Below are 27703 nucleotides of genomic sequence, written 5' to 3' on the forward strand. Positions count from 1 at the left end.
GCAGTATTCTCAAGGATGTTCTGCATCAATGTGGTTAGTAATCCAGCTGGTTTCCTCCAAGTGCTTGCTTGCTTGCTTCCAGGTGGGCCAGAGTATCCAAGACATGCCAGGCTTCCTGCTACATGGTCCACTGGTAAGGCTGTGCATGGGCCTCGCATGTGTCCTGTCCCTTTACAACACAGGTGGGTCTGGTCGAAGTTGAAGTGTCTGTTCTGTATACTATGTTTGGGTATTCATTGTGCTTTAGAGAATTGTAGCAGCCAGCGTTTCAGCCCAGAATCCAAACGAGTTTGATAAAAATGGCAATAATAAATTCCCCATTTATTCTGTTGCAGTTGAGTCCCATTTATGCAACAGAATTATCTTCACCTCCACTGTTACCATCCTTATCCAAAGCATCATCTTCTCTTTGGTGGACCACCAGGAGAGCTTCCCAAAGCAGCTCCTTGCTTCTCCTCTTGTCTCTCAATGATCCATTCTCCACTCACCAGCCTGAGCCATCTTTTCATACATTTCATTAAGCCACCCTCCCAGTCCTCCCTCATTTCTCCCTCCTCCTCCCCAAAAGTATTCAATGACTTTCTACTTTTCTTTGGATAGTCTCCTAAGTCCTTTACGTGCTCTACATGACCCAGCCCACCTCCCCATCGTCTACAATCCCTCATATCCTTCATTCCTTATGCTCCATCACATTGGCCTTCTTTCAGTTCATAAAATAATACTCATGCCCATCTCAGACCCCGGGCTCAGGCTGTTACCTGTACACAGAATACCCCTTCAGCCAGTTACGTCCTGCTCACACACTACTCGTCTTTCAGATCTCAGCTGAAAGTCACCTCCCAGGGACGGCTTTCAGATCCCTGAGATTAGTTCAGGCTCCCTGTTCCATACACTCAAAACGTTTTCGAAGTACCTAACATTGTTTGTAATAATATCCATGGGTCTTAATTTCCTTCATGTTTGCCTTCCCAACTAGACTATAAGCTCCATAAAGATGGAATCTGTATCTATCTGCTCATATTATACCAGCATCTAACACACACAATGCCTATTAAAGTCTAGAGGCTTAGTAACATGATCAACTATTAGTATTATTATAGTTAGTCAATAAATATTTAGTGACTAAATGATTGAATGAATGAGCAAACTACATGTGGGATTTTAAGCAAGTCCACATCATAATTTTCTCATCTTTAAAAGGATTATTTTGGATTAAATTTTCTCTGATGTTATGTCTGGGTTATAATTTCTCTGATGAAATCTTTTCTTCCTTTAGAGTCTGCCTTTAAAGGGAAAGCCAAGAAGGAAAATTTCATGACCTTCCTACTTACAGCATGTAAATGGGCAGGTGGTCCTTCTTAGTTTACTCTGTCTTGGGTAAATTCCTTGGCTTCTCTGAGCCTCACTTTCTCTGTCTGTAAGATGGAGATTGTACCTGTACCTCCAGCTCTAACAGTCATGGTAATAGTTCCCATGAGCTGCTCATTGCTTTATGGTTCATGGTACACCCGGATTCTCATGACCTTATTAAATCCACAAAAACTGTGACCTTCTATTAGCAATAGAAGATTTCATAAAGGGAGATGTTGTTATTTGACATCATCACTTTTGTAATAATCCCACCTTTCTTTGACTTTTTTTCTGATGGGATGAATTTGGTTGTAAAGCAAGACAATGAATGCATGACAAGGTAAAAGACACAGAGGAGTCAGGTGCTGGGTTTCTGTTCCTAACGTTTTGGCAAACCAGCAGGATAATTTTTTAAATACTTTTGAATTTGGGGATGGGAGTGGTAGCAGGAATCACTCTTTATGCTAAATTTTTTATTTACTTTTAATTAGTTAGTGCATTCATATAGTTCAAAATGCAGAAGGTACAAAGGTGTAAAAGTTAAATGCTCCACCAGTCAGCCACTTCCCTTCTCCAGAAGACACCAGTTGTACCAATTTCTTCTCTATAAGCAGGGTAATTTTCAGTAAATATTTCCCCTGTTTGGGTCTTTAATTTTCTCTTTAAGTGGGAACAATTCCTGTTTCACAGGTAATCATAAACCATGAAAATCGATAAAATACTAAACATGACTAAGTATGAAGAGTGCTAATACCATCTACATTAAAGATACTACTATGGTGGTCATTTTATCCAAAAAGAGAACAATAGCTTTATGTTATCTGCCCAGCAATTTACTTGAAAAATGTCTATAGCATCCTATTCAGAAATCCCTGCTTCTGTGGTATTTAGTTCACACTTCAAATATTGTTACCAAAATCCACCCATGGGTTTGTAATTATAAAAAAAGTGGTGGAAATAATTTTTCCTTAATGAAATGAGCAGTGTTAAGAAAGGTTCTAGGTTAGGAAGACTGCAGCCCAGGGCCCATCATTCGGATTTGACAGGTGTAAGAATCCCACAAACCCAGCAGCTTAGAGCATCCCTGGAGCCTGGCAATCCAGAGCCCAGATGATTCCAGCACCTCACGCTGACAGAGGACTCTGCTTCCTGGGCAGGTAACAGGCGAGGTCGGCTGGTATCTCCTACACATCTCACTGCAGCTGCTTCAGAGTAGATTGTGGGCGTCAAGGGCCCCTCAGGGTGCCTGAGAGGGGAGAGCCGGACGGACTCTCCCAAGCCAGGGGGCGGGGCTTGTTTGACAGCTTCAGGCCTGCTTGGTAATAAACATCTGTCTCAGACTTCCTTTAATTGTATCGAGAACATGACCGCCACCTCCAGTAGCCGTGTTGTGTTGTAAAGAAGGGCATCCACAGACTCGCCCTACCTCTAACCCCAAAGCTCTGATATTTAACCAAAAAGCCCGATCGTCTGTGAAAGGCCAAATTGGCTGACAACGGTTGACTGAACCTAAGTTCCAACAGGGTACATAAAAAGCAGAGGGAACAACCTAAATGTTCATCCACGGGCGAATGGATAAAGAAAATGTAGTATATACATACAGTGGAATATTATGCAGCCTTAAAAAAGAAGGGAATCCTGCCATTTGCCACAATGTGGATAAACCTTCTGCTAAGTGAGATAAACGGTCACAGAAGGACAAATACCACATGATGCTGCTTCTATGAGGAATCTAAACTCATCAAACTCATAGAAGCAGAGAGAAGAAAGGTGGTTGCCAGGGTCTGGGAGGAGGTGGACACAGGGAGACTGGCCAGATGTGGGATACATCACGTAACATTCTGGGTCTCAGTTTCTCATCCTTCAAAGGTAGTATTGGATAAGATGAGTTATAAGGATATTATAAATTGCTGAGGCTCTGCTTCCACGGTACTATTTTATTCATGAAAACTTTTATTTCAGTGTCTGGATATAAAGAAGTTAAGAAGGAAAAAGATGAGGCTTTCCTTGGTGCAACGGTAACTAGACCGGTCCTAAATCCTGACTTACTCTGTGACACTATAACACATTTTTCAGCCTCTCTGTGCCTTGGTTTTTCCATCTATAAAATGGACATAAATCACCTTCTCCATTGGAATGTGACATGAAAAAATAATCACTGCAACAATAATAGTAACGGATGCAGTATGAGTAAATGGCATCTAATCCAAAAAAGCTGACTTTTCAGGTCTTGGCTTTCCGTCACTTCCGCAGTGAGGTCTCCTCCATCCCCCTAGACCAGGTTGTGTTCTCTGATAGAGGTGCTCCCAGCATCCTGCTGGTCCCTGTTTGACACTCTTCCCGTGGGATTACACGTGAATCTCCCTCCTCCCTCTGAGCCACAGACGGTAGGCTCTGCGGCCGTGGAGATTCAGTCCCTTCCTGTTGACCTCTTTATACCAAACACCTACCATACTGCTTAGCCCTAGGTGAGCATTTATCGAATGAATAAAGAATGAATGAACGCCTTTGGTATTTCAAAATTTCCTTTGACATTGTCTTCTTTGGCAGCATGAAATTTGCTGAGTGGGCAAGTGGCCTGATATTTTGGAAGTAGGTTCTGGCCCTTCATTACCAGGACTCAGTTGTGCAAATTTAGGCAAGTTTCTTCTCCTCTCTGAGCCTCGGTTTCCCAATCCAGTAAAGAGATGGGGTGGATTAGACCCCCTGAATGGGAATCACCTTGTCTATTTATTAAAATATGCATTTCTAGACCACGTCCAGTTCAAGGAGACTAGAATCTCAGGGGGAGGGGTCACAGTGCCCCCGGTGATGCTGACCTTCACTAACCCGGAGGGCAGCTGCACTACAGACCTCAAGGCCCCTCCAGCAACGTGGGGCTGGGGTCGAAGGCTCTACTTCTCTCCTGAAGCCTTTTCTCTTCCCAGTGTCTGGCCTCCGAGGAGAAGAGAGTAGAGAAAAGGGGGTCGCTTTTCTGGATACCACAGGTGAGTACCGCCCACCCCACCCCCAATGCTCCATGGGTGGCCTGGGCCGCTGAGATTACTTCTCCCACCTCTTTGGACCTCCATTCTCACCCCCGCAGCGGGGCAACTGCATCCCTCCAATCCTCAGATTGCTTTAGCCACAATTATCTGAACATTAAGTAAGAGATGAAAAAGACAGTGTTTGCAAAACCATGAAGAGCAGCGTCAAGCTCTTATGTCCCCTTTGTCAACTGTTGTTTCCAAGTCTTCGGGGAATAGCTGGGAGAAGCAGCGTCTCTCCACTTGGCTGCACACTACCAGTATCTGGGCAGTTGGATAGATGGATAGATGGATGGATGGATGGATGGATGGATGGATGGATGGATGGATAGATGGATAGATGGATGGATGGATGGATGGATGGATGGATGGATGGATGGATGGATGGATGGATGGATGGATAGATGGATGGATGGATGGATGGATGGATGGATGGATGGATGGATGGATGGATGGATGGATGGATGGATGGATGGATGGATAGATGGATGGATGGATGGATGGATGGATGGATGGATGGATGGATGGATGGATGGATGGATAGATGGATAGATGGATGGATGGATGGATGGATGGATGGATGGATGGATGGATGGATGGATTTAGGTAGTAATGTCTGTGACACATCCCAGACCTATTAAGTCTGAATCTCTGAGGATGGATCCCAAGCATCAGAATTGTGGAACTGGAAAAAAAATCTTTCCAGTGATGCCAAGGGCCAGCCAGGATCTGAGCTCCTCTGTTAAACAATGTCATTATTTATATTAGACAGCACATTGAGAACTCCTGCAATTTCCGAGGGCTTATATCGTATATTATATATAAGCATCTCCCACCAATCTCTACTCTCTCCAAATGCAGAGATAAAATATTCCTTAAAATAAGCATTCCTTGTGTTTCACCCGAACTTCTTCTACCTACTCTTGCTTGTCACAGTATATGCCATTAGCTGTCACCTCCTGAGGACAGGAACTGCCTTTTATCTTCCAAATCCTTGTGCCCGGCACAGGGTGTGAGTTCATGTCCAAAGAGGAGGCACATCTGCCTGAATGTCGTAAATGAGGAACTTTTCCTTTTGCCAAGAAAGGCCTGCTGATGACGTTATCTTTGAATCTCTTTCAGAGCTGCCTGCAATGTCGGTTGATCTGTCTGCACTTAACCTGACAGAGCTGGTGAACGGAATGCTGATCAGAGCTTTAAAAGGTAACCAATTTTTTAAAAAGCACAATCCAGGCCCATTTTTATCTTGTTCTTGCTTCGCCTCTGGACTCTCCATGACCTGGGCAAGACCCATCACGTCTCTGTGTGTCTCAGCTCCTCTGTGTTCAGAGCAGAGGATGTGTGTCCTACCTAACTCATGATGAGATTGAAAACATCCAGATGAAGTAGGAGGTTTGCCAGCATTTTGAGAGCAAGCTGTGCTCCAAACACAGCATCTGTGTAGGCACCTCTACTCATAACTATATTGTGAGGCAATTGCAAGAGTTTAAGGACAGATTAGGAAATTTAGCCAAGGGACATGTACTTTTGCCTTTTTTGTTTGTTTTCGGTTTGCTTTGATTTGATTTTTGTTTATTATTTTCAGTGTTTATTATATTTTTATTTGTTCATCGTATTATTAATTTCTATGATCAGTTTGCTAATTTCTATTACTGTTATTATTGTTAGTGGGCATTTACTGTTTCTTTATGTCAATGTCTTTGACAGATAGCAAGAAATTTTTCTCCTTGCTGAGTGTTACTTCCTATAGCTCCTTTGCCTTCCACAAGTTTTCTGTGGCCATTTACAACAGTAAGTGCTGGCTCTCCTTCTTTTCTTTTCTAAATTTATTTTATTGTAGTATAGTTGATTTACAATGTTGTGTTAATTTCTGCTGTACAGTAAAGTGAGTCAGTTATACATATATACATTCTTTTTCATATTCTTTTCCATTATGGTTTATCACAGGATATTGAATAGAGTTTCCTGTGCTATACAGTAGGGCCTTGTTGTTTATCCATTCTAAATATAATAGTTTGCATCTGCTAATCCCAAATTCCCAATCCATCCCTCTCCCAATCCCCCTCCTCCGGCTTTTCTTGGCGGCGAGAAGGGTAAGCGATGGGTAGGCAGGCCAGGCTATGTGCCAGGGTTGCTAGGTGCTTCGTTTCTCTTCACAGTTTCTAACCTGAAGACTGTGGACCCGGCCAAATTCCCCACACGGTACTGCTACTGCTTAAACAACCGGACCAACGATTTATCAGGTGGGTAGAACTCACTTTGAGGCTTGCAGGCTGCCCTGATTTTGCTTGTGCCCTTTTAAATAAGGTTGAATTATTTTTTTTCTCCTTAGACTAAGATCAGAAAATGTAATGATATCTATTATGCTTAAATATGTGCACATCCATTGTCCTGGAAAGTTCCTTTCTTGGTTTTCTACCCTAGAGAAATAGTTACATCTGCGCAGAGGGGCAAGAACAAAAGGTAGCATTGTTTGAGAGCAAAAGCTGAGAACAACCTAAATATCCATCATTAGGAAAATGGCTGAATAGTCTACTGTATAGTCAAATCTTGGAAGACAGCCATAGAGAGTACATAAATGAATGCGTGTGGCCAGGTTTGGTCTATGTATGGAAATATTTCCATGACATTTTCAATTAGAAAAAGGGAGTTCAAAAATAAATAGAGTAAAATGGCATTGATGAAAAAATATATACATATTTGAACACCGGGTAGGTGATTACCTCTGAAAAGAAGATTGGAGTCTGCATGTGAAATAGAAGGGTGATGATTAAGGGGACCTGGTATTACCTGATTTTTTTTCAAAGACAGTATATTCGTGTATTACTTTTATAATTAAAAATTAAAAGTACAACATGTTCCTTATATTTAGAGAATCCTGAAAAATAAAAGTGAAAATTACTCTCTCACCACTGATTCATCCATTCAGCAGTTCTTTGTTGAGCACATACTATTAGCCGGATGCTCTTCTAGGTGTGAGGGTATCACCCACACTGAAGTGGACACACCCCCTGCTCTCATGGACTTAGATTCTGTTGGAAGGGAGAGGGAGTACACGAATAAACTGAAAACACACAGTATGTTGGCTAATGGCATGACTGTGAGAACAATAAAGCAGGGGACAGGGTGATGGTGGAGGTGGCTGCTATGTGCAGGGTGGTCAGGGAAGTCTTCTCTAGGGAGGTGAGGGTTGAGGAGCTACCTGCAGGCAACCTGAGAGACAGCCTTGTGGTACCTGGAGACAGAGTGTTCCAGGCAAAGGCAGAGTGAGGACCAGAAAGGCCAGCAAGTGAGCCAGAGAGCCGTGAGAAATGAGCTCAGAATTGTGGGGGCAAGGCAGGAAGGGTGTTGCAGATCATGTAGAAGTTTATAGTCTGCCACAAAGATTTCCACTTTTACTATGAATAAGAAGGAAGCCATTGTGATTGTCCACACAGAGGAGTGACCTGATCTAACTTACATTTTAAAAGGATCCCTTTGGCTGCTTGTTAAAGAATAGTCTGTAAGGGAAGCAAAGACTCAAGGTGAAAAAGTCTCCTGCTTTTTTTTCCCCCTCGCTTAACCTAATATTAAAAATATTTTCCATGATATTACAAACTTTTTGCAAACATGTGTAACGGTTACATAACCTATGAATGTGAGCATTTTCTTAGCTAGTATGCTGTTGAACTTTTGGGTGGATTCTAGGTTTTTCTTAATATTAAAAAATCCTGTATTAGACATCTTCATGTCTAAAACGTTTCCCTGTTTTAGATTACTTTCTGAGGATAGATTCCCCAAGGTAGAATTTATGGACCAAATATTGTGCACCTTTTAAAGAGGATAATGATTATTGTTTAATAAATACTGGATGCCAGACTGCAATAAGTACCATCTTCTTATTTAACTCACCCTCTGAATCTCATCAACAAATTACATTTGGGAGGGAAAATGTTCTTCATAATCACATCTTTCTCACCATCTCATTAGCCTCGGCTAGAGGCCAAGTTTTGTCTGGTGTTAAGTCCCTGCCCTGATTGTGTGAAAGATAAAAATAAAATTTAAAAATTGGAGTCATATCTGCTGGGGAATTTTGTAATTCTGTTTGGTGAGCTGAAGTGTATTTTCATACACATGCAATGCTTATTTGAAAAGAATTGATCCATGGATCGTTACCACTGATAAAATAGCATCTTGCTCCCCTGGTAAACCACAGAGATTTTCACAAGGTTTAACATGTCCCAACGTGCCTAATGCTGATTCCCCTCAAACTGCTACCATGAGAGGCTGTACACTTCGGCCAACATCTTGCCATGGTTCAAAACCTTTGGGGAAGATGTGTTTGTGGATAATCTTCAGACATGGATTGTTTTCTGAATATTCTCAACTCTGATATATAGCCTTCCTCTGAGTGTGTTTTTCCTTAATGAAAATAGCTTAAATTTTCTTTTTTTTTTTTAATTTTTATTTATTTATTTATTTATTTATGGCTGTGTTGGGTCTTCGTTTCTGTGCGAGGGCTTTCTCTAGTTGTGGCAAGTGGGGGCCGCTCTTCATTGCAGTGCGCAGGCCTCTCACTATCGCAGCCTCTCTTGTTGCGGAGCACAGGCTCCAGACGCGCAGGCTCAGTAGTTGTGGTGCACGGGCCTAGTTGCTCCGCGGCATGTGGGATCTTCCCAGACCAGGGCTCAAACCCGTGTCCCCTGCATTGGCAGGCAGATTCTCAACCACTGCGCCACCAGGGAAGCCCTTAAATTTTCTTGATTTAAAAAATAATATATTGTGATGATAAAATATATTGTGATGTTGATATATTGTGAATATATTGTGGAAACTTTTCACATTGCTTCTTTTCACGTCCTATTGTCTAGAACTGAGTCACATGGCCACACCCACCTGCAAAGCAGGCTTGAAAACGTAATTTTCAATTACATTAAACTACCGTGTGCCCAACTGAAATTTCATGTTTTCTTACTAAAGGAAAATGAGAGGATGGATATTGGGAGACAGCTGTCAGTATCTACCATGTTTTCTATGAAATTTGGTATTCCATTTTCAACTAATCAGCATGTCTTAAAAAACATTCCATTCAATGATATAAATATGCTTCATCCTTCATATGAATTCATAGTATTCATTGAAAGAATGTACCATAATATAATTTATCTCCTCCTGATGGAAACGTTTTTTTTTACAATTATCAGCAATGCTGTGATGAGTACCTGTGTACAATCACTTGCAGCATTTGCCCAATTATCACTGTAGGATAAAGTCCTCAAAATAGAACTGTTGTCTGACAGGAAGAGGATTTTGTGATGCTTCAAATTGCTAAAATTTCCTCTAGAAGTCTTGCATAAGTTTACACTCTTACCAGTAATGTTTGAAAGTGTGTGTTTTTCCACACCCTTGCCAACACTGAGTACCAAGAGACTTTCTTAAATCATTACCAATTAAGACAGACAAAAAGGGTTTTTTCCCCATTTTCTATTTATATATGAAAGTAGTCAGAAATCATTCATCTGTGTGTTGCTAGTAAATTAGATAGTTCATATTTTCATCAAAGCAAAGAATATCTTTGAGGCAGTGATAACTGATTTTCTTCCAAGCCTAGGACTCGATTGTGAAAGCAGTTCTAAAAGGAGAGTTGACAAATGTATTGAGTATGAGATTTGTATGAGCAGTGGTAGAAATTTTGGGAAGAATAGGAGCTTTAGCACAAGGCAGACCTCAGCTCAAATTCAAGCCCTGCCACATGCTCTGGGACCTAGGGAAAGTTCCATCATTTCTCTGAAGCTTGGGCAGAATCTGGACTCCATGCTTGGTGTCTGGGCTTCAAAGCCATGCTCATAGCTTCTATGTAATATAAATAGTGGATTGCAGTTTCTTGGTCTATCTATGAATCTCTCTCTCTCTCACTAATCTCAGCTTCAGGTAGGCAGAGATGGTGTCTTAGTCCTCCAGTGCCTAAAAGATGTCTGGCATACTCCAACACTCCATGAATGTTTATTAGATGAATGAATTAATAAACAAAGGAGACTTTTGAGAATTAGAAAGAAAATAGATGGCATAAGTAATGAAATACTACCCCTCTTCAGTTTCTACAATGTGACTATAAACAGATTGGTCTAAAGAGGCATAAAGAAGGATGCCTACCTTCTGCATGTCCACGTGTCCACACCTGTACAGGTGGCCCACCACATCTTCCTCTAGGAGACTAACCACGCACCCGTGCAAGTGTGGTAAGATGGCATGTCACCATGGCTCCGGCTCACATAGGGTAGCGCCCACCTCCTGTTGGCCTTGCATGCTATACATTCCACTGGTTGTCACATCACGTTTTCATGCCTCTCTGGGTTCTATATTTTCAATGGTCTGGGTTCTATATTTTCAAGTCAGCTTGCCCCTGACCCCAGCTCATAACCCCGTTACTGAGTAAAAGATGCATTTAGACAAGGCATGACGGGAAACTCTCCGTGGGACCTCAGAAGCTTCTTTAGAAATTGACAGTTTGGGGCTCCTAGAATAAGTACTCCTTGTTTTAGAAGCCAAGAACTTGCTGGGTCCTGGAAAACCATAACTGAACAGCAGAAGAGGCAGCAGCTGTCTGGGTAGGAAGTGCGTTAGGACCTTTCATTGGTCAATGGCACCCACCATGGCAAGACCTGTTCAGAACGTGCTGAGAGACAAAGTCCTCAAAGATTTTATAGCTTGAAATGTTGTAAAATTATCTCAATCTCCTCCCATCAGACTTCTGAACATGGAGGGCAGGAGAAGAGCTTCCTTGTTCTATTTTGTGTAAAGTCCTTGTCTCCTTTGATAGTTCATAGTTTATAATCCACCACTAAACTTGATGTCATTTTGAAAATCTGAAGTTATGTAAATTTACATCCCATGTCTGCAGGGCTGCTTCCTATCCAATGAATTTGGTATTCTAAATCAATTAGATGAAATAATTGGGGGAGGGGGGAACAAATCAGAAAAACCATTATTCAACACTATGGTTTTGCACAGCTTTTTGGTGCTGGCAGAGAAGGATCTGGGGTGGGGGGAGGGAAATGGAGGAGAAAGGAGATTATGATGGTGGATCCAAAAGTTTTCTGCCTGCCTGAAATTAAGACTTGAAAAATAACTAGTAGTATTTCTTTTTATGATTGTTAATAATCCCCAATACACGGAACTAAATCAAACTTGTAAAATCTACTCTGAAAAATCCAAATACAATATACATTTCCCTTCAAGTCTCTGAAATTTAAACCAAGTCTCAGAAATTTAAACCTCCTCAATCTATCTTACAGATTTCACAGCCCTACTGGTGGACATCGTTGGAAATTCTACCAGCTACCTCACAGAGATTTTTAAGTCAACCTCCATCCTCTCAGGTGTGCTCTTCTTGAAAATGCTTGGCAAATTTGAGACTTGGCATTCATCACGGAATAAAACCTAGTCAACTTCCCACCCCGATCCCTACCATAGGCCGGGCTGCCAGGAACTTTAATGTAAGTTTTATTTAGACAATCAGCGTGGTACAGTTTCAACCACCAGTACAGTATTTGAAGTTTCCTTCTTCCTATCAAAGCTATTCCTGGGGTCCAAAAAGTTGGAGGAAGAATCCAAGGCTCAACACTGGGGGGAGTTAGGCAGACTCAAAAAAACAGCTTCTATTGGACAGCTATACTCCCATTTTAAAGATGAGAAAACTGAGATTCAGAGAGGTTGAATATTTTGCTCAAGGTTGGTTCAGAATTCAGATTTAGATCTCTATGGAGCCTAAACTCATGTCTGACATACAATTGAGAAAGATACGCTTCAGTTATAAGGTGGCTTCATATAACCCCAGGCAATTCACATTCCCCTGGGGACCTACTTTGAAAAGCACAGATCCAGTCAATAGCCCAACTCTTGGTCTCATCAGAAAGGTGGTGTCCTATACTGTGGAGCAACTACTGTTTTAGGAGCAGTGAGGGAGGAAGAAAGAGAAATAATAGATATATTCAGGTGCCCGGGACTCTTCTAAGGGCTTCCCTCATTGGATCCTCACCACAACCATATGGGGTAGCTACTATATTTATCTCCACTTTACAGGTGAGGAAACTGTGGCACTGAGAGGTTAAGGAACTAGCCCAAGATCATTCTGCAGAGATAGAATTCTAACCCAGGTGATCTGGCTCTGAAGTCCATGCTCTTGGTCACGATTAATACATATAGTAATAGGACCACATTGACAAGAGCCATTATTACTATTATGCCTATTAACTGAGCTCTTCTACCTGCCAAGCACCATACTTAGAATTTCACGTACATCGTCTCATTGGATCATCATAGCCATCCTACCAGAGATTTCCCACCACACATCCACAGTCCTTCAGGCAGCATCTTCAGGGACAAGTATGCTTAGGAACTCAGAAGTTTTCGGATTTTTGATGGCGTAATAGGGTGTCTACACTATACCTGACAGAACACCTCCAGCAGCATCCAGGACAGCCTGCTGTAAATCAAACACACTCATATTCATTTAGCCAAATGGTTGACCCTTTACACTAAGAAGGATAGATAAACTACAATAGCCTCGCATCTGTCAATTCAGGCTTTGCCACTGAATGAGTCGGTACCAAACTCACACAAAAACCTTCCATCTTACGGAGATTTGGGGATTTGGAAAGTGCAAATAAGGTACGGTGGGATTTGAATTTTCACCATTTTAAAGATAGGTGAACTGAGTCTTAGAGAGGTCAAGCAGTTCATTTATGCTCACTTAACTAATCAGTGCCAGAGCTAATGTTGTAATCCTGGACGCTGACCCCAGAGGCTCTGCCCTTAGCCATTACATTATACTGCACCTTCCCTCCATCAAAAAAATTAAAACCAGAAACTCGGGGCTGACTGAAAATCAGGGCTCCTAAATAAGGAGTTAGCCTTATTTTCCTATAGCATCCAGAGCTAGAGATTTCCAGCTTAATTTTCATTTCAACCAAAGACTTAACAGCTTCAGACCCATTGGTAAGTCTTGTTGTGTCCTGGTCTGTCTTGCAGTGAGTCAAGCGAATGAATCTGACTGCATCTTCATCTGTGTGATGTCAGGAAAGTCAGGTGAACCACCAGCCATTCTTTGACTAGCTCTCTGAGCTGAGAATTAAACACAGCCCTCCAGCAGGTGAGCCCAAGATTTGACCTTGTTGGTGTGGTTCTTGCAGGAAGGAATCTTTCTGACTTCTGGGAGATGGCGGAAAAATCTCCTGTTATCAATTACACATTTACCAGCAGCATGTCTGGTGTTCTGGGTGAGTGTAACCCTCCCAAACTCCTACTATAGAGTCTCCAGACCAGGGTCCCAGCTAGCAAGCTGAAGGCTGAATGCTGCCCTCAGGTATTTTATTTAGCTGTACTGTGTTAAAATCAGAGGATTTCGTCATTAAAATTTTTTGAATTTATAGTTTTTTTTGTTTTTTGTTTTTTTGCAAAAGATCTGGCAGCCCTGGACCCTCCCTCTCCCCCATGGCAACTGGGGTTGAGTAGCCATCCTCCCCATTAGGAGAGACACCTTTCTCCTCTTTTCCATAGCCCTCACTTCTCCCTGTTGCCTTGCACTTTTTTCTCATATAAACTACCTGGTTTTTGTAGGTATTTGAATTTGTGACCCTGTTGTAGACATTGCCACTCCATAATACTCAGACCGTACCCAACCATCCTCTACCCCTCCACACACATCTACCCATCTTCCTGCCTTTTCTCTGGCATCAGGTGGCATTTTTTGGAACCGCCTTAAAGCCGTCTTTCTCCCCTCTACTTATGTGTCATTTCTAGCTGAATAAAGTTTCTGGAATCTGGCTGGTCTTCCAAGATCATCATCTGTTGCTATGATTATCTTAGTTCAAGTCCTTGTCATCTATCTTTACTATAATAGCCTCTGAACCAATCTCCTTTGACCTAGTCTCTTATTTCTCTGAAATACCCATCCATTGTCATAAGAGTGATAAAATAATTAGGTTATGTCTCTTCATTGCTCAGAACTCCTAAGTCAGCAGCAGGGGGTCTGAAGTCCTTAGCATCGAGTATACATTTGTCTGTCATCAAGCCCACCCTACCTACTCTCTTTTACATAAATCTTCTGCTAAAACTCCACTGAAATCCCTGCCCTTCTTGCAGACGGCATACATCTCCATGCCCCTGCAACCTTGCTCATGCTATTATACCAGCATGGAACTTCCCTACTTTTCCATATTTCAGAATCCAATTTGTCTGTCAATGGCCAGCACAGCTGCTGCCTCCTCTTTCCAAAAAATCCCCCAGTCAAAATTAGTCTTCTGTCTTCTATGATTCTACAACACACACTTATAAGTCATTTGGACTGTTACTCCAGGTTGTATCACAGATGACTTTATCTGTGTGTCTCCTCACTGAATCATACTTGAAGGCAGAGACCGTCTCCTTCATCTCCATAGTCTGCTTTCCCCTCAGTGCCTCACACTGTACTTTGCACATAGTAGGTTCTTTATCCGTGTTTATTGGAGTGAAATGAAGTTTACAATCAACCTCCAATTCCACTCCAGAGGGCTGCCTTGGTTGGTATTTATTGTAGGGCATCTCTTAGTTATGCTGAGGAAGGGACTTCAACTGTGTGGAATAAGGCTGCTTGATAAGGAGATGAAATGGGCATTTGGTGGGTTCCCCTCACCTACCCAATTCTGAGGACAGATCTGAAGGTTGAGTCAATCTCACTTCTTCAGAGAGTCCTTTCATGACTTTCTGACCCCCCAGTCTCAATTATGTCTCCCCTTTTGTGCTCCTGTAAAGTTTTCCCAGCAACAACTGCTTGAGAAGAGAGAACATCTGAACAAGTTGACACAAAGGTGATGTGCTTGATAGCCAGTCACCTGGCTGAGTGATAGTTTGATTGGCAGGCACTCAGTCCCACGTCCATTAATCTGAGAGCAAGGACCGGGCTTCTGGTGCATGTGGGGTGATATTGAGCTCAGAAGTAAGGCAGGAGAGAGGAACTGAGGCTGCAGGGCCACCTTCTGCAATTGCACTGGTTGTGCCCGACACACAGTTACCTGCCAAAGGAGCAAGTAGGGGCCGAAATCCCAGCTGTCTGCAGGCCAGGCTTTGTCCACCCAGAGGAGGGGACCTTATGGGCTAGTGAGAGCCTGTCCTATCCTAACATGCAGCCTCCATCCCCTAAGCCTTCCCGAGGTAGGCTTAACGAACACTTGGACCTCTTCCTCCTTTTCCTCATGGAACATCCAAGAGCACTGTGTAGATCTCCTTCTGAATTAAGCCTTCCTTCTGTCTCTGTGGGGACCCATCTTTCAAGTGGGTTTCTTACAGGCAGCCCCTAGTTTCCCCAAATTTCACCTCTGGCCCCTAGTCATACCCACAGGGCACATGAGCAAAGCTAATTCCTCTTCCTGGGACCAGTGCCAGAGCTGTGGAGGGGTTGAGGGTTGTGAAGTGGGCAAGGACCCTGACAGGATCCAGGTTCTGTTCAGGAAACACCTCAAGTGTCTGATGCTTTTTGGCCTGGCAGCTTTGCATTCTGTGCACATTGCTTTTGCCCGTGGCATTTTCACCCCTCGATATTTTAGCTTGATCTGTCATTCAAGGAGAAACCCTCCTCTTGGTGACGTAACGTACTGCTCCGAGTAAGGTTGGAATCTCTGCATTCTGTATATTTGCTGTCCAGTGACCTTTCAGTGGCTCGACAGTTCTCTGTGTGCAAAGTGTCAAGCATGGTAAAGCTGCCATTGACTGTCTCCTTGAATGTGCAGCTACCAGGGGGACGGCCCTGACTTCACAGCTCACACCCGCAAGCCAGCAAACACTACCAAGGACAAGCCCCCCACGTGGATCCCAGAACACGGGAGTGTCTGCTCTGAGAAGCTCTCCCGGGACAGAGTCAACCCCTCCTTCAGAGGGAGAGCAGACCATGAACACAAACAAGCATCCTGAGGGTCACAGCAGAGCCCCGGCCAGAGCTACCGCCACCCTGGACAGCGCCTCTCCCACCCTCCCAGCCTGGGGTGAGATTTCTCACCCCTTCCTCTCCCGTCCTGTTTCTCCCCGCACTTCCCTCTAGGCTCAGATAAATAAGTGAAATCTTTCCTTTATCCCTTCTCCACCAACCTCTTTGTTCAGCAGCCCTTTAATAAGAGATAGATGTGAACCAGTATGGGTGTGATACCTATAAGCAAAGGCAACAAATGTCCACTGGCATAATGTCTTTCTAACATTTAATTTTATAATTTTTTATTTTGAAATAGTTTAAGACTCACAGGAAGCTGCAAAAATAGTACAAAATTCCCTCATACCCTTCACCCAGCATCCCACAATAGTAATATAAATGTGGTATATGGTAACATCAGGTATTTTTATTTTAACAGAGCAGGTAGCAATATCTCTCCTGAAATTCACACTAAATGGTGAAATGCAGTCAACATTTTATGGCAGGCAAGGTTAGGTTAATTTGTAGCTGGCTGGATAATGTTGCCAAGAATATGTTAATGACTTGATGCCAGTGTAAAAAGCTGCTGCTGCTGACCTGCTGAGAAGTTCTTCTTTTCCCATCATTTTTGTGAACACTGATCAGTGGTGTTGTCACTGAAGATGTAAAAGGCACGCTTACTCTATTTGCAATAAGAGACAGCTGAGATAACTCTTTCATTAAAAGACGATTATGTCTCAATGAGTTCCAACAATGGACCACAGTCATCAGAATACAGTCATTCATTCATTCACTCATCAATACGTATATTTAATATCAGACCCCAGGCTAGCTGTCAAAAAACACAGCTCTATCAATGTTCCCTTTCCTTCCTGAGCTCTCAGATCTGGGAGAGAGACATAGACAAGTAAACTGATAGTTTATTATCCAGCCTACAAAGAGCTATTGTCCTGGAAAGCCCGGAGAGGGGTGCTCCCCTGAGGAGGTTGAGGACTGATAACAGTCAAGCAGACAGGGAAACAAGAACGAGGAAAAGGAATCAGATTCACTAACTAGAAATTTTTTAGTAATATATCCGCATCAAGACAATTATACAAAATTAGAAAGCTTTCCAGTATAATATGAAAAAAGATGTGATTGCTAGTGGCAAGAAAAGTCATAAAATATCTCGCTATCACTCTGAGAGGGAAAGTGCTAGTTCTGCATGAGAAAAACTACAAAACTTTCAAGAGAGTAATAAAAGCATATTTAAATAAATAAAGGGTTATACCATGTTCTGGATGAGAAATCGGAATAGTTTTAAAATGGCAACTGCTCCCAACTTAACTTATAGATTTAAAATCCTCCCGGGGATAAGTTTCGTAAAACCTGAAAAAAATTTATTTTAATTCTTAACATGGGAATGAACGAGTGAAAACATCTGGCAATTGTTTAAAAGACCAGCGAGGGAAGACTTGTCTTAATAACCGTCCTGTGATATTGTCAGTCAGGCATCATCATGATCGTCACTGCCATTTCAATGGTAAAGCTGAAAAGAGTTTAGTAACTTGCCCCAGAGTTCACAGCATGGAGGAGGTGGGGGCAGAACTTACACCTCCAGGTCCCCTTACCTGAAACCTTTCCATTGTATCACATGATTAGAATCGTATTTCTTAAATTTGACAGTGTCCACTGTCCTCTGGACACACACCTTAGCTGATTGTTCAGCGTCCTAGGAATTTGGAGAATTTTTTAAAATTAGTAGTTAGGAAAACAAAGTTTAGTGTGGTCCCCTTATGCCAATTCAGGGTAGGGTTGAAGTCCCTGGATTATCTATATTATGCATGCGCATTGCATGTACCCTTTGATTATATGTCAGTGTCTTGTCAATTTTACATCTGAATCAAAGCGGTCAAGCATGTAAGTGCCCTGTTACTGTCACTTGTGCAGCTACCAGGAAGGTGGCTGGAACTCCATGGGTGACAGCCCACAGGCAGGCATGGGCTTCCACACTACCTGTGCCCTGGGCTCAGGCCACCAGTGAGAAAACACCTGGAGGGCTTCCCTGGGAAACACTTTCCTCCCCGCCGACATCTCCTGCAGAGGCCAAGGAGGCCACGAACACACGGAGCTTTTCTGAGACTCCTGCCAAGACAGCGGCCACGCCTGGCAGCCCATCAGGGACCAGCCCAACCTCAGGTAAGAGAGGATTCTCACTCCTACTGCACTAATTACATATACAAATATAGTGATATGCACATTAAAATGTAATCATATAATATGAGGAAGGCCTGAGCTCTGAAAAACTGTGTAATTCCAATTTTGTGTTTGTCTATGTATTTATGTGTGTATGCGTGTGCGTGTGTCATACAGATACACAGAAAATAAAAAATAAACCAAAATAAGACTGAAAAGAAATTCACAACATGTTAACCTTGACTATATCTGGGAAGTATCAATAGATAAGACTTGATTTTTCTTCACTTCAGTGTCATGAATTTTCCATATTTTCTACTCCTATAATCAGACAAAAATGGTTTACGTGTTTTTAAAATCACTTCCTCTGATCTCTGCAGCCAGAGGCCCTTCTTCTATGCTTGTGTTTTCAATGGATCGTAACATTCATCACTGCTGTGCTGTTAGGGGCCATGAACTTGACCTTTCTCCCCTCTGGACCATGCTCTCTTTAAAGGCCTGTGTCTTTACTCTCCAGTTCCCATGAAACACAGCAGACATTCAGTAAAACTTGCTGAATTACCTGAATTTCTGAAGAAGTAGAGAGGAAGAAGTAAATGAATTTCAAAGGGTTCAAATGTAAAGTCTTAACTTTAGGTGCAAAATCTCAATTGCACAAACAGGTCTGGGAATGCAACTGATAGCTTAACTCGGAGAAACATCTGACATAATGGCATCGGGAAAAATACAGGCTAACATACTTGGGTTTGGCCAACAGGCAACAGCAGCCAGCAGAGCCCTGAGGCTTTGAGCTCTGGCCTTTATTTCAGACACAGTAGCGTTGAAATCTTGACTCCACCACTGCTGTCTCCTTAGGCAGTTCTTTTGATTTCTCTGAGTCCTGGTTTTCTCATGTTCGAAATGGGGAAGGTGATGCTTACTTTTCAGAGTGGTTGTGCTGATTCAGTTAAGTGATGTCTGTAAGGTGTTCAGCTCCACACGGAGCACCTTGGAATCCCTCAATCAATGGCAAGGCCTGCTGCCCTGTCCTACTGCCCCCAGGGTGACAGCGTAGCAGCCAGCTTCAGGACCCACGCTCAGGAGGGTAGTGGCAAAGCGGATGTCAACCAGAGGAGAGCGTGTGTCTGCTTTTGCCCTCGGCCCCTTGCAGCTCTAATCCTCTGTGATTCTGCAGTCATTTAAACTGTGAACAGTGACCACAGACAAGTCAGCTCTGTGTTTGGGTTAGAGTTAAGGCTGCTCATCTTCCAGAACTACATAGAAACACACCCAGGCAGCAAGCGTCAGTGGTGCCTTCTGTGTTCAGGGGCTTACAGTCAGTGCCTGGAAGGGAATCCAAAGAGGATGCTGAGGACTTCCCTGGTGGCACAGTGGTTAAGAATCCACCAGCCAATGCAGGGGACACGGGTTCAAGCCCTGGTCGGGGAAGATCCCACATGCCACGGAGCAACAAAGCCCGTGCGCCACAACTACTGAGCCCACATGCCACAGCTACTGAAGCCCGTGCGCCTAGAGCCTGTGAGCCACAACTACTGAGCCCACGTGCCACAACTACTGAAGCCCGTGCACCTAGAGCCCGTGCTCCGGCAACAAGAGAAGCAACCGCAATGAGAAGCCTGCGCACCACAACGAAGGGTAGCCCCCGCTCGCCGCAACTAGAGAAAATCCCGCACACAGCAACAAAGACCCAACGCAGCCAAAAATAAATAATAAATAAATAAATAAATAACAAAAAACACAAAAAACCAAAGAGGATGCTGACCGGCTCTGAGAAAACGACCAGGTTGCCCCCTGGAGTTGGGCCTCCTGCCCATAGTTATCTGTTTGTAAATATGTCATGCTGCCCATCTCTGCTACTGAGGCAGTTGAACTCAATGCTGCCACACCCACCATCCCAGCAGAAGAGCCTAATAAGGAACAAGCAGGATTGCAACACTGTACTGGGTCCAGCCCAGGCTCTGAGACCTCACCCCACCCCTCCACGTCTTCCTTCAGACTCCAGCCATAGCAAAAGGCCTTCCACTCACTTCTCTGAGTCTTTGCTTATTACGCGCTTTCCTCTGCTTGGAAGGCCTGTTCCCCTCACTTACGGCTATGCTTCTGCATCCCAGAGAAGATGTCCCCTGCCCCATCCCCCATCCCCGTGCTCCTGTTGCACCCCCAGCCTCACCCCTTTCCTTCTGCTTAACCACACGAGTGAAAGTGCCTGTTTCCTCCTCCTCTCCCTCATTTCCTATAAGAAGGCTGCTTTGCTGGTTTTGCCAGAGGCATGCATCTTGACAGCAGGATCACTTGCCAAAGTGGTCCTTAAATCAGGACTTCATGAACAGGATCAAAAGAATTGTTGAGATGAGCCTACATTCTATCATGATGGTGCTGGGCAGTGCATAGGGGTGGGGATGGGGTAAGCGTGCACACCAGACTCAGGTGAATGAAGAGCATCTCGTGTCCTCTTTGCCTGGGAGCACCGTGCTCGGACATGGCCCACGCAAGTCCACTCCTCTCCCATTTCATACCAGTGTTAGCGGGTTTCCAATGGCACCAACACACTGTATCACAGTTACTGATGGGACTCGCCCATTTCCTCCTCAACACTGGGGGTGCCTCCATTGCAGAGTCTATTTCTTACTCATTTCTGCATCCTCAGCAACCCCCAGCTACCTGGCTTGATAAGCAGCAGTGGATGAACAGGGCAGGACTGGTGGCAGGGGGCCTCGTCTGCTCATGCATCCTTAGAAGAAACTCAAGCTCACCTCTCTCTCCTCTCATCCCAGGCCCACTCACCCCTGGCACACAGACTCCAAGCCCTACCAAGGCTCCGGCCCCCAGATATCCACAGGCAGGTAAGAATGTGGCCCTGGAAAGAGGAACCCAATACCCCAGGTGGAAAATATTGTTTAGGGGCAGGGGTGTGACGGGACAGGGGTGCCTGTAGGCAGACTAAGCTTGTTATTGTATTTTATTGGTTCTAGCAGGCGGAGAGGCAGGAGAACTGTCTTGCTGTCCTATTAAATCACCCTATGATCTTGCATAAATCACTTTCTCTTTCTTGACTACAATTTCCCTATGGATTTATAGAACTCTTTATCTTTAAGATGCCATGATTCTCTGCTTGTGTGTATACCCCAGGTCCATTTCATTTTGACCTTTACGAGGCCATTGTTGTCCTTGCAGGTGATCTCCCTGCTGCGTGGTCCTTTACCCCTGCAGAAGAGCCAGCCCTCGTCCCAGGACCCCACCAGGTTTCAAGTACGTACCAGTGCCCTGTCGCTCCTATAGCTTTTGTTTGTTTTGGATGAAGTTGTGTAGTATAATAAAAAGAGGTTTGTTTGATAAATTTAGATTCAGACTGCTGGGATCTGAATCCTAGCTCTGCTATTTACTGGTGAGGTAACCTCCTGCGCTCAAATTCCAGAATTCAGTTTCCTCCGCTGTAAAGCAAGAATAATAACAATTATCGTGGGCACTAAAAATGTCTTATCTCTGCAGGGTTTTGTATTAGGTAAGATAATGTGTGTGGAAGTGATTTGGAACTGGAGAGCTCCATATAACTTAATTCAATCAACTTTTATTGAATGGACACCCATTGAGAATGTGCTGTACACTTTGTAAACCGAAGCTGTTCTTACAATGAGCATGATGTTAGCAGAAAGAGGGGAAGGAAAAAAGGATGACTCCAAAAGTCCACCCCCAGCCACTGGGTGCCATTTACTTCTATTCCCTGTGAAAGGACATTCCTGTACACTTCATTCTTACAGAATTCTAGGGGAATCCCTCTCCTGGGCTTGGACGTGGGTTTTCAAGACTCCTGACAGAGGCTCAGGACTTGGAGTTTCTGTGGTTTACGCTGCATTTTTCCAATTTTTGGATGTCAAACTCTCCTTTTTTCCTGTGGAGCCACTTTCCATGAGAGAGAAATTGACACAAAGTGAGTCCTTCAAAGCTGGTTGAGTCCTCAGGTCCCTCCCACTCCTAGATGCCTTTCAATATTATTTTCCTGAAGGTTCCTGGACCTGAATGTTCTAGTCATATGTCAACGGGGCATTATTAAATTGCTGGACCCTGCACCGTCTCCTTTTTCATATCACCTAAGATCTGCCTCAGCCCCATTCTCAACCTCCAGTGAATGATGAATGGGCCTTTCAGACACAAAGACGTGATTATGCTACCATAGGAAATTATAGCCCTGTTTTCTCCAGGTTCTAAAGAAACAGAGGAGTGGTGCAGATGGGGGCAGTCGTCAGACTGAGGTTTAGGAAACAAGTTGACTACATTTACCTGTCTCTTTATCTATAGCTTTATCTGTATCTATATCTATATATCTATCTCTGTATGGCTCCGCCCATCCATCCATCATTCCATCCATCTAATGAGAAATAGAAAATTTCTCATTAGAACTTTTACTTTTAATAAAACTTCAGTGAGACCATCTCTGATTTCTTCCAGGAACCAGACCCCCTCCTTTCTCTACCTATCTCTGGGAAGTCTCACAGCAGCTTTACCAGACATGGTGAAGCAAGGCCATGTGCACCTGTTGGTCTCGAGCTACCTGAGATCAGGGGCAAGACAGTATTCACTCAGCACAGTCCCTGACAAAGGGAAGATGCTTGCTAAATTCTTGTTGATGTGAATGGTCTGGGATTGCATCTTCTAGGGTGTCCTCAGCCGCTCCTCAAGGAGGGGTCCATGACCCCTGCTCCTCTCACGCTGGCCATCCAGAAGCTCAACCCTTGCCTGATGGAGCTGTGCCGCTTTTTCCAGCAATGCCTCTGCATGAGCCAGAAGAGAGACCCCAGGATGGAGGCAGTGAGGTAACCTGAGCCGCTCACTGCTTTTTACATCCAGTATTTACAGGCTTCTGATTCAGCTTGGCTCCTCTGCAGGCCACTAAGTGAGGAGGCATTAAGTAATCCACACACAGATGACAGGGGTACCTCAAGGAATGCACACGCCAGTGAGTCCTCTATTGCACTGTCACCTCCTTGAGAACCAGGATGAAACCTCATTCATTTCTGGGTCCCCAGAGCCAAGGGCAGGCCACGACACAGTCAGTGCTGTCAAGTTGACTTGTGTTGTGTCACATCTGCTGGAATAATTACAGAGGATTTTGAGTGGTCCCGGAACCCCAATGCCCTCAGCCTGGCACGATTTGCCAGAAGAGACTAATCAGAGGTTATGTCCACCTAAATTCCAGTTTTTTCATAAATCCCTAAGCAGTCATTTGCTGACTCAATAATAAAGATGTAAAAGGAAAATTAGAAGGCAGACCCCATCTTATATTAAGAAGGACTAGGTGTGGACGTTTTCCTGCCCAGGAAAGCTGACACACTGTCCTTTCTTCTGGGATTTATCCTTGGCTGTAAGCCCAGAGCCAAACAAGGTAGATGAATATTTCTGCTCCAATAGTAGGAGGCCAGTCTCTCAGATCTTTAAAGTTATTTTCAAAGTCTACTTACGAGATCTTTCAGCTTTTTAAATGCCCATTATCCACGGGCTCTGAGCCCCAAGTTCAGGTTGGCAGCCTTTTTCCATCACTCTTTTCTGGCCCTAGTCTTGGATCTCTCAATCAGAGTGGATGCTTCTTCCACCCAGAGAGGGAAATAAGCAAGATTCGTAGACCTGAAGGTGTTAGCCAGCAAGGTGGAGGCATTTCTCCACAGCACAGGCTGATCCTAAAGAAGAGGACATTTCGCAACGATACTTTCCTACTCGATCAGCCCACTATTCCCTCCTTCTTTCTCTATCGAGCTCTTTGTATCAATAACAAGTGTCAAGTCTCCACTATGTATCAATTTAACACTGAGCCGAGCCAGCAGGATATAGAGACAAATCAGAAATAAACCCAGAAACTGAGGATTTCATAGTTGGGGGGAATAAATGGTCATAAACACACATTAAAATATGGCATAGTAAGTGACAAAATCAAGTCACGCACACAGGCAAAACCTATTAATCTCACACCCTTGGAAGAAAATCAAATTTGAACAATCCATATTGCATGTTTGCTGGAAGGATAATGAGGAAGGCAGACATTTCCAGAAAGAAATTTGAGTTTAAATTTAGAGAAATGAAGCATCTGTAAAACTGAGCTTATCCCTTCTTTTCCCTTTAAGTTAATAGTGAATTGTTCTATAATCGTATAGTAAGCATTGAATATGGGATAAGAATAACAGAGTAGGAGGCTGGCATTACTCAGTGTGCTTGTTGAATAGGACAGCCCCTGTGGTCAAAAAAAAAATCGTGGTTTAGTGGGGCAGTTGGCCATGTGAAGAGACAAATTACAAAGAAGTGTGACAGATGCTATAGCAGATACAAGCTCTGCTATACAAGCTCGTATAGCAGAATAAGAGCCATGGGACCCCAGAGGAAATAGCTAATAGGGCTTATGGAGGAATAGGAGTTTGTTAGGCAAAAAATGGGAGAGGCCACTCCAGGCAGAAGGTGGAGAGTGAGAGGCAGACTGGAACATCTCAGGACCACGGAGAGTTCCATGTGGCTACAGCAAAAATGGGAGGCCACTGTCCCAGCATATGTCCCTATTCAGGAAACCGTGCCCTTCCCAACATCTACTTGGGTCTTGCAAATGAGTTTTGACTTTTCCCAGAGTTCCAGCAGCAACATCTCTGTGCCTCGGTTTCCAGAGTTTTATAGTGTCCTGTAAATTGAGGGTGACAGAACCTGGGAAATCTTTACAGCCAGCTTTACAGGAGCAATTGGTTGCTCCCTAGAATATGCGAGAATCACAGAATGATACAGATGGAAGAGAAGTTAGAGAATATTTAGCCCAAGCTCCTCATAGCTCAGGCGAAGGATTGAAAGGGAATTGGGTTCCCAAGAGTCCTATGTGAAGCCAGTGACACAGCCTGTCCTGAAAACTCTTCTTCCTAATGACACGCGTGGCCTTTTCACTGAAGCCTTTTGAAGCAATCCCTGCGGCCACCAGCCAAGAGCAGGATATTATTTTGCTAAGTATTTGCTGCATTGTTAACTATAACAGCCCTGCACTCTTATTCCACCTCACACAAAAATAAACAAATAAACATCATTGATCCAGCACCTATGATAAGCCCAGCACCGCTGGGGAACTTTGCAAATGTTATCTCATGTCATCCTCAGGATACCCTTTGAGTGTAGATTCTATTATTGCCTCTCGTTTACATACGAAAAAACCAAGGCCCAGAGAATTAATCAGCCTGAAAGTCATACATTCTAGTAAGTAATGACGGTAGAACTAAAAATAAGTCTTTCTGACTCTGAAGTCTAAGCTTTTTCCTACTCAGACTCATTCTCTCCCTCTCCTCCCACAGCCTATAAAGATGGAGAGGGAGTTCCTTGCTATGAATAATTAGCCATTATGATTTTTTTTTTTTTTTAGTATGGTTCTCTTCTTATAGCCACAAAGGATAGTAATTGCGTTCAACTCTGATTTAAATCTTTAGGTATTGTCTTGAATACTATTCCTGGTTTCTGAAGAATGCAACATACATCTGTCAGAGGGTGAAAAGGGTGTTCCACTCACACAGTAAGTACACAGCCGGACTGTATTGTAAATCGCGTTCTATGAAAAGGTTCTAGAACTCTGAGTGATGTTCCTGCCTTAGCACGGGGTCAGTAGGAGGAAGTATAACTCATCTAGTGATCATGGATCCTAGACAAAAAGAGTCGGGTATTTCTGAGTCCCCTTCACCTAACAGTTTGAAAAAAAAAAAAAGCAGGAGTCAGCCCAGCCAAACACTGTTGCTTTCTCTGTGCTCTTGGGCAAGCTTCTTACCCTCTCTGAGTCCCCATGTAAGCTAAAAAGACAAAGACAAATGAAACAGGAGACAATCACCATGTAAGCACTCAAATTCCTGACCAAAGCAAAACGTATACAAATAATTCAAGAAGAAGAAGGCAGCTTGAAGTGCTAGAAGTGGATGTGTATGGTACCTCTGTCCTTGTCCTCATGGCATCTGAGCCCCATTTATTCTCAGAGATGCCAGACATCTTCTTTTTTTCTTCTACTCCTGCTGACAAAAGTGGCTGACATAGTCTGTCCATTCCCAAAACCAATAGTTTGGCCATTTTATTGTGCCATCTTCCTGAACTGTCTGGTGAAGGACTCTGGCTTTCTGAAAAGCACGGAACCAGGTTGAAGTCTGTGAAAAATCCTTTCTAAGTATAACCCAAATATAAGCCAGGTGGTCACATGGCCACGCTTTACATAACAACAAACAATCAAACAAAAAACAATTCAGCTGCCCAGTCCTTCCTTGTGGCTTTTGAAGAATATCAAATGAGATCCATGATAACACTTCTTAGAAACTCTTCTTATTCTTTTTGCCCCTCCATTATCTCTCACTTCCCACAAGCTACCATCTCAAAACCTCTCTTTAGGCTTTATTTTCCAACGCATCACTCAATAACTTTCCTAAAATCAAGCTTTCTGGCTCTTTCTCTGTTTCCATATATCTCCTCTGATTACTTTCTTTTCCTTTTGCCTTTCACTTTTTTATCTCTCAAAAACAGCTTCCTTATTTCTTATACAAATCCATCACCCCACTTCCGCTGTCTTTTCCTTCCACCGTCACCTTTATCCTGCATCATAAAAACCAAGCATTTGGACTGGGGGTGTTGGAGGGGCTCAGGAGTCAAAAATAGAAATCTATTTACCTGATGTGGGGAGAGGGAATAGGAAATCTTGCAAACTGCTTATTGACTAGCTCCTCTATTGTCCTCACCACATTAAAATCTCCACACAAACAGCATTTTACATTTATGGAACATCATAATGAGTTCAGATTAGCATTGTGCAAACTGGGGAGATGAGGCTGGTACAGCTGGGTGTTAGAAAAACATCTCTGGGCAGAGACTGGCGAAACGAGGCTTGCTCTCACCACGACTTTTCTACTAACTAGCGAGGGGGTCTTGCACAAGTTCCTTCATTCTCTGACGTTGACTCTGAGTAACACCCTGTCCTGTGCACTGCCATATACTGGTCCCCTGGGAAGAGCCTGAGCCATCGCTGGTGCTGTCAGAATTTATGTCTCTGTAGCATTTCCTTCTCCATACCGTGAGTTCCCTCTCTTTTTTTTTTTCCAGCCTTAAAACAAAAATGCCTCGAGAATATCTGCAAGTCTGTTTGAGGTCTTGAAAAAGCAATGGGACCTAACAGTAAGCTGGGCAACATCTGTTCACCCTGGCCCCTGGCCCAAGTTGGCTGCATTTGCAGAATTCACCCAGGCTACAGCCAGAT

General features: G+C 43.5%; 1 protein-coding gene across 1 annotated transcript; it reads left to right on the top strand.

The window, feature by feature from the left end:
• Positions 1-103: 103 nt before the first annotated feature.
• On the top strand, positions 104-27593 carry HHLA1 (HERV-H LTR-associating 1). The gene is made up of 16 exons (XM_036830007.1): positions 104-182; positions 1277-1336; positions 4278-4337; positions 5499-5579; positions 6084-6167; positions 6536-6619; positions 11651-11734; positions 13386-13442; positions 13547-13639; positions 16121-16372; positions 18223-18471; positions 21243-21311; positions 21643-21717; positions 23123-23279; positions 25908-25990; positions 27550-27593. The coding sequence occupies exons 1-16, from the start codon at positions 104-106 to the stop codon at positions 27591-27593; spliced, it is 1611 nt and encodes a 536-aa protein (XP_036685902.1).
• Positions 27594-27703: the final 110 nt, after the last annotated feature.

This window comes from Balaenoptera musculus, chromosome 17 (assembly GCF_009873245.2).
Source record: "Balaenoptera musculus isolate JJ_BM4_2016_0621 chromosome 17, mBalMus1.pri.v3, whole genome shotgun sequence".
Classification (NCBI taxonomy): Eukaryota; Metazoa; Chordata; class Mammalia; order Artiodactyla; family Balaenopteridae; genus Balaenoptera; species Balaenoptera musculus.

What these genes read in the sequence shown, in the direction of transcription:
- HHLA1 (XM_036830007.1), top strand. Translation starts at nt 104, where the DNA reads ATGCCAGGCTTCCTGCTACATGGTCCACTGGTAAGGCTGTGCATGGGC. An exon ending in TCCCACCCTCCCAGCCTGGG is followed by an intron (nt 16,373 to 18,222) that starts GTGAGATTTCTC and finishes TCACTTGTGCAG; the next exon opens with CTACCAGGAAGGTGGCTGGA. An exon ending in CCCAGGATGGAGGCAGTGAG is followed by an intron (nt 23,280 to 25,907) that starts GTAACCTGAGCC and finishes TTAAATCTTTAG; the next exon opens with GTATTGTCTTGAATACTATT.